Source organism: Penaeus vannamei, chromosome 31 (genome assembly GCF_042767895.1).
Source record: "Penaeus vannamei isolate JL-2024 chromosome 31, ASM4276789v1, whole genome shotgun sequence".
Lineage (NCBI taxonomy): Eukaryota > Metazoa > Arthropoda > Malacostraca > Decapoda > Penaeidae > Penaeus > Penaeus vannamei.
The window spans coordinates 6,996,238-7,003,737 of NC_091579.1; the positions used below are offsets into that span (position 1 = coordinate 6,996,238).

Genomic DNA, 7,500 nt, shown 5'->3' on the forward strand with positions numbered 1-7,500 from the left:
CCCCAAGGCCGCCATGGACCCTCTGGACTCCTTCCTGCGGGATCTGCCGCCTCCAAACTCGACCTTTGCCGAGCTGAAGCCGCTCGAGCCCCTAGACTACCTGACGGCGTCGCCAGACACGTCGGCCTCGTCCCGCCATGACAGCTCGTCCACCTCGTCCAACTCCCCCGGGAGCCAATACAAGGGCGCCATCACCAACACCAACACCTTCCTGGGCTACACCGGGACGCCCGAGCCCGTCACCACCACCACGTCGCCCCTCTCATCCACCCAGAAGCCCGACGGCTGCCACGCGGGCTACTCCATCTCGCAAGACATCGACGACATCGCCTCCATCATCGGCAGCGCCATCGCCGACAACAACATCAACACAAGCATCAACAACATCATGCTTCCAGAGTCCCTGGAGCCGCTCAACGCCCCCGAGTTCCAGGACATCGAGGCGTTCTTCGAGAGCATGAGCGGCGGCGTCAAGGTGGAGCCCTCGGACCCCATGGTCAACTCCACCATGTCACCGACGGGCCTGTCCGTGGCGACGCAGGTGCCACAGCCCTCCACCACCACCATCACCCACAGCACCATAGAGTACGCACAAACGCCCACGCACTCCCCGATGTTGACCTCGCTTCTGGCCGCGGGCGCCGTCACCAACAACAACTACTTGCAGGGCCTCATGTCGGAGGGCAATTGCCATAAAAACGAAATCTCGATGCCTATCCTGCAGGCGCGACTCACACAGGGCTTGAAGGACGTCGGAGGAGGACTGCTGAAGGCCGACCCCATGTTCGCGCGCTCCCATTACTACACACAAAAGGACTCTATGCCGCACACCACGGACCCCAACAGTTTCGCCGTGACGACCACGGACGACCTGCTCACCACAGGCAAATATGACAACAGGTCGTACCTGGACAAGACCCAGCTGGCCTCGCCCGAGTCCACCGACCTCTCCTCCACCAAGCTCGGCCTGGACTTCCCGGGCATGAAGAACAAGAACCGCAACCGCATGAACAAGAGTACAAAACTGCCCATCGCTACCGAGGGCACCAAAGACAAGCCCATCCACCGCTGCACCGTGTGCAACCGCGGCTTCCTCAACAAGTCCAACATCAAGGTCCACCTCCGCACGCACACCGGCGAGAAGCCCTTCAAGTGCGAGACCTGCGGGAAGGCGTTCCGACAAAAGGCTCACCTGCTCAAGCACTATCAGATCCACAAGCGCGTCGCCAGGGACTGAAGCCAGCCCGCCCTCGCCTCTCACGTTACTTCTGTCTCGCCCGGTTCTTCTTCTTATTTATTTCCTTATTTACCTTACCCTAGAGAAGAGGTAGACGCCAACAACGCGCCGGACGCCACGATAAATTCTTTCGACTGCGAGGGCCATTTCTACGGCTCTAGTGATTTTGAAATGTGTTGATGCTCATAACAGTTCATTCTCAAGTCTTCATGCCGAACGCGCTGATGTAATAGTAAATTTAAACGATTATAAGAGACATAGTTGTGCCAAGAATGACACTGTATCTATCTGAGAACCCTTCTGCTAACAAAAGCTGTCCCAGAACAGGATGCGCAGGCAGGCTGGTATGACTTGTGCCTGCTGGTGGGGCCGGAGCTTCGGTCAGCTCTCTCGCAGGAGCTGCCCCTGGGACGCCTTCTTCACCCTTGACATTGGCCGTGGACTTGTGTTGTGTGTTCTGTGAGAGAAAGAGGGAGAGAGAAACACACAGGTTGGGAGTGAAGTGAAAGCTGTTAGCTACAGCCCCGGGTCTTGAAGATGCCACCCCTCTCCCGCCCCCCCTCCCCCTCTACCAGTCCTCGTCCCACCTCTGGTTCAGCGATCGCCCCTTCTGGCCGCCCCTTCCCGGAGCCCCTTCATGCGGATCACCATGCGCTCGTGGGACAGAATCTCGTGTTCCTGTTCCAGCTCTGACATGCAGGAGATCGAGGCGAGGCGGAGGAGCGGGGAGCGGGCCGCGGTGGGTGCGGGGCGGGTGGGCGTCGGTTGGTGCGGGGGGTGGGGGGGCGGCGGCGCGGGAGAGAGCGCCAGCGACCCACTTCCCATCTGGGTCACGCCGCCTCCCGCCCGGAAAGGGGTTGTCTCTCACCCGGACCTCGGCTCCAGCCCAGGATCTTGGTCTCCGGATACTAGTTTTTGGGTTGGCCGCGCCGGACGCTGCGCTGGAACACGACTCCGCCAACGAATTCCTTGACTCGCCCGGACCCCGCGCTTTCCAGGCGACCTGAGGACTCTCTTCAGAAATGACCCAGCGAGGGAAGACAATCTTTAAAACGAATCAACAATAGCTATGAACAATAAAAGCAAGGCAGCAGGAGGGTGTGCGAGTGTAAGAGAGGCATATGTACGCGCAGACACTCCATGGCTGTCAGCATCACTACCTTCCCCCCACCCCCCACCCCTACCTGCCCTCCCCTGCACTAAGCACTTGACCCACACAAACAGAACTCGACATCTCGACTCGCAATCCCCCTTACGTCTGAAAGCAGGACATGGTACACACTAACTCACACGGGTTACAGTGCACCCTTCCTTATTCACCGACTGTGCGACATATGACGACATAATTATGCAGATATCCATTTCATTTATTCAAAATATTGATGCTAATATCAGACACTACAATATGGTGTAATGTGGAATACTGAAGGACACTGCCACATGCAAGAAGGCACGACGTAAGTTCCCTGACTGACGTGATCCCACACAAGCCAGACACAAAGAGCCGCTGAGAAGCAGACAAGCAGCAGTACATGCAATTCTTGACACAAAGACTGACAGGCAGAACTCAGCAGTGAGTGGCGGGCGGGCAGCAGAATGATCTAACAACAGAGGCAGCATCGTGGACAGAAAGGCCTAAAAGGAATCTGTTTTGCCTCCGACATTCTGGTCCCACAGACATCGCCAATCTCTGTGGGAGTTGGGAAGGCGGAGGAGCGAGGCTGGCGATGGCTGTGGCTGGCGCTGGCGATGACGACAGATAATGCTGCTGCTGCATGACCTACTTCTGGTGCCGCTGCTCCACCTCCCTCCCTCCCTCCGTCCCTCTCTCTCCCTCTCCGCCCCTCCTCCCCCTCTCCCTCCACCTCTACCTTCCCCCACCACCAGACCCGCCTGACAACCTGCATTCTTGGTGACGTCACAAGATATCTCGCGTGCATTTTGCATGATTGATTATGGGAATGGTGGTATGGTGTTCAACATACTGGCTGGCTTTTACGTGGCTGACGGAGATGGTGTTCAACATTTTTTTCTCGAATTCAGAAGTCTCGGAAGTGGCGACGAAAGGCGGAGATATAGGAAAATAAAATTGTGCAAGTGAATAACGAAGTAGAAAAATCACAGAAAGATAATCTGAGCAAAGACGAGAACAAGTAAGTGCGCGAAAAGACACTGAGTGACAGAGGAGCGAGCGGCGCGGCATAGGCAGCAGCACCACCGGAGGAATGTCAACTTTCTCCCTTACTTTCCTCTGAGTGTGCTATCATGCAAGAAAATGATTTATAATAGTTAATATATATTTCCGAAGCAACTCGTGATGTTTACATAGACACTATCAAAGTGCTCGCCCGGACGAGGGAGAGGCCGAGCTGCCTCCTCGCCGCCGGGCTGTTGTGGTGAAACGGCTGTCTACTTGTTAGTGGAATCTCTCTCTTCTCCAGTGATAAAGCTCCTTTCGAGGGCCCTTACGAACCCCGTAGTGCGACGCTCTCGAGTCCTCCGCTACGAGTGCAAACAATATAAAACACTTATCGCTAAGGGTGCAAAAAAACAACTCTTAACTTTCCACAAAGGGTCCCTGTAGTAGTACTTCCACTTAGGGCCTCTCAGAGTAGGTCGTGGACGGCGGGCTGGTTCCCGTCGACCTGCCACCCCCCCCCCTTCCCCCAGTCCCCATTGTTGTTGTTGTAGTGTCAGTAGCACTGGGATAAAGCGATGCTCGGGATCCACTTTTTCGTATTTATTATTTATCTTAGGGTTTGAAGCTCTTGGGAATCAAGGTTCTCTCCTAAGGCTCGTTTTCCTCCCCCGATGAAGTATAGAAAACGGGCGTTACGAGACACCTTTCTTTTTGTTTATTTTTTCCCACGGCTGCAGCCATGGAGTCAGTGATGGTTCTGATAACCGCCGTAGTGTTGAGAATAAACCCTGGCTTTTTTAATAAAACAGTTAATATTTGGATGTAGATAGAGTAAAAGGCGTTTGCTACGAAAAAGCAAACAAATAAAAGGATATGTTAGCTGCCATGGTGATTTATGAAGAATGTTATTTTAGAAGGAGAGCCCCGAGCATCGCCCCCGATTTTGACCTGTACTGGTAGGTACCACAAGGACGTAACTCCCTTGCCTCGTTCCCACCGGTTACGCCTTGGTTCATGGTGAGCTTGCAATAAGTTTGCTAAAATGCGATAATGCCATATTGATGAAGGTTTTAGCCATTGTTACTCGGTGTTTTTTACGAATCGAATCATATTTGAATACAAAGCACCAAAATTTGAGTAAAATTGGAATCTGTGCATATTCCTTCACTCGATGCAACGAAATTTTACGAGTAGCAATTCTAAAATCTTATATTTTTTGTATTTTTGGGACCATTTTTCTCGATTTTCGGAACCCTGAGGAGCCTTCATATAGGCAAAAAAAATGTGTTATGTATAATCTACAAATCTGTTCTCTCTCTCTCTCTCTCTATTCTTTAAACCTATAAATTATTGATAAAAAAGTGTATTTAGCCCTACATTTAAAAAGGTTGATTATTTGATCATCTTTTTGTTATTTATTTATTTATTTCATATTTATTTTCCCCGATCCTTGAATTCCTCCTTATAGACGATAATGATGTATGCTTCAAAATACTTCAGGAGTGTACATGTTATTTATTTAAATTGTAATTTATTCTCTTCACATTAACTCGTCAGGGTTCATGCATACAACTCTTGATGTATTTTTACAGATATTTTTGTATTCATAGCAATTTGTGGCGTTGGTATACAAAACTATTCACTATCATTTTTTTTTTTTTTTGTACGAGAGTTGATTTATTATACAGTAGGAGGTGGTTTGATGTAAATATACAGTACAGTCTACTCCCCTAGTTTTAAGGCTGGATTTATTATTTTTTTGTCACGTGTATATATAAATAAAAACACTCAGGACCAAAAAAAAAAAAAAAGAAAAAATGTCAATAACCAGTTTTCAGTCCACAAAGTTAACGCCTGCAGTGTGGTGGCTGAGCTCTCATGGTCATCCAAGCTTTCATCCACCTCCATCATGCTATGTACCTTCAGTTGAAACTATTTTTTTTTTTTTTTTTGGTGAAGAGGAATAAAAAACCAAATGATGTGTAGCTTGAATTAAAGCAAAAATGTTGTAATCTACGCGTGGAGGGAATGCAGCATGTTTGTATGCGTACGTGTTTTTTTATAATTATTCTTAACGATTATGATTGTCATTGTTCAACTCCCTGTCACCTTCGTAACTATGTTTGGTCAGACATAAATTTGGAAATTACCTGTGCTATTTGTATTATGGTTGTATGTGTATGTATGTTTGAGGTACTATTTATCTGAATGTGTGCGTTTTATATGAATCATTTTATTTTTGTGTCTGTATGAAAATGTTGTTCATAGAGGTAAGACATAGCATGTTTACATTACTGAAAACTGGAAATTCAGCAAGAAAGATCTAGACTGTAAACTTTTTTTGACATACAAATTCTTTAACGGACAACGGCTGGCTTTTTTTTGTTTCATTGTCCACAAGTTCCTTCAGAGGCAAACGTGTCACCTTCCTTTGTTTTTCCTTTCCTCCTTTTTCCATTTCCCTTACACCATGGTCTCCCCGTGTTTATTTCTCATTTCCCGTTTTCTTTCTCTTGCAAGCATTTTGATTCCGTTTTCTGTTCCTTTATTTTTTCCCGCCAATTTTCTCTTCCTCTTTACTCCCGCTTTTATGTTAGCGACTTATTCTTATCATTACAATCCTTCCGTCTTCTTATTACCTGATTTCCATTTTCTCTTTCTCTGTGATGTTTTTCTTCATATGCTATTCCATTTTTTCCATTTTTCAATTAGTGTGTTGAACTTAGCATTCCATTAAATCTTCCATTTTTTCATTCTTTTTTTATCGAAGAGTTTTCTACAGATAATTGAGCCCAAAACTCGTTGTATATGAACGTTGTAAATATATTTATTCAAATCTTCCTAAAAAATGGATTGAAGTTCAGCATACAAAGCAATCAGCTGTAGTTTTCTTCTGGACTTTCGTCTATACAGATATGAGCTTATGGGGCCTTGGCATGGTGTGGGTTGTTTCTCTGGCTGATTCTGTTTTTTTTTTCCGGTACTTCCTGTTGTGTTTCAAGAGCTTTTGAATATGTGTCTGTATGTGCATACACAAACATACACACACGCGCACACAAACATGCATATGCACACACACACACAAACACACACAACACGCAACACACACACACAACAAAGTACACACGCGCACAAAACACACACACACAACACAAACGCACACAACACAACACATTCATTCAAGTATATATATTTATTCATCTGTTTACTAATATAAACATGTGCGCACTCACTCAAAACTAATCTGCTTTATTTCTTCTATGTAACCTCGGAAGACCCAAACGCTAGCTTTTCTTCTTTATTCCCTCTTCCTCTATTTCTTTTCTTCTTTATCCACTCTTCCTCTCTTTCCTTTCTTCCTTCTCTTTCTTCCCTTCTTATTGTATTGTCTCTGTTTCTCCCTCTCCCTCTCCCTCGCACCCTTCGGTCTTTCCCGTCTTCATCTGCCTGTTCCCATTCTTTCTTCTGTTTATCCTTCTTTCCCTTATCCACCCCCGTTTGATGTTTCTCTCCTGTGTCCTTCCCCCTTCCTGTTCTTTAACTAGCCATTCTTCCCTACTGTCTTCTCCCTCCTCCTCTCCTTCCACATCCTATCCTTTTCCTTATAATTTTTCCTACTCTGTCGTATCCTTTCCTTGTTTATTTTTCTTTTCTTTTACCACTTCCACTTTCGTATCCCTTTTCATTCCCGTATCCTTCGTTTTAGCTCTTTTACTATACCTACTTCCTAAATCCTTTCTCACTCCATCCTTCTCTCTCCCTGTTCTGTGCTGTGTAGTTTTACTTTACCTACTTCCTAAATCCTTTCTCACTCCATCCTTCTCTCTCCCTGTTCTGTGCTGTGTAGTTTTACTTTACCTACTTCCTAAATCTTTTCTTACCCCATCCTTCCCTCTCCCTGTTCTGTGCTGTGTCGTGCGGTGGTCGTGTTCTCGTGTTCTCGTTTGGCAACCCTGCTGACCCGTGTTCAACCCCGCATCGCCAGTGGATGGTGACCTCGGCTATTCCTTACAAACAACGATTAAAAAAAACCGCCCTGTCACACTAAGAATGAACATTGTAACAAAGGGATTTCAAATAAATATTTCATTTTTTTTTATTCCTCTCTCTCTTCCCATCCTTT

At 47.1% G+C, this 7,500-nt stretch overlaps 1 protein-coding gene across 2 annotated transcripts in view; it reads left to right on the top strand.

Annotated features, from left to right (window-relative positions):
* The window catches only part of LOC113807897 (ichor), a 42,980-nt gene that overhangs the window by 35,011 nt on the left and 469 nt on the right, over window positions 1-7,500 (top strand). For both annotated transcript variants that reach the window (XM_070143747.1, XM_027359214.2), the window contains exon 3: window positions 1-7,500. This exon is cut by the window's left edge and continues 210 nt beyond it; it is cut by the window's right edge and continues 469 nt beyond it. In XM_070143747.1, the coding sequence (XP_069999848.1) occupies window positions 1-1,237 (1,237 nt within the window). In that variant the 3' untranslated portion in view covers window positions 1,238-7,500.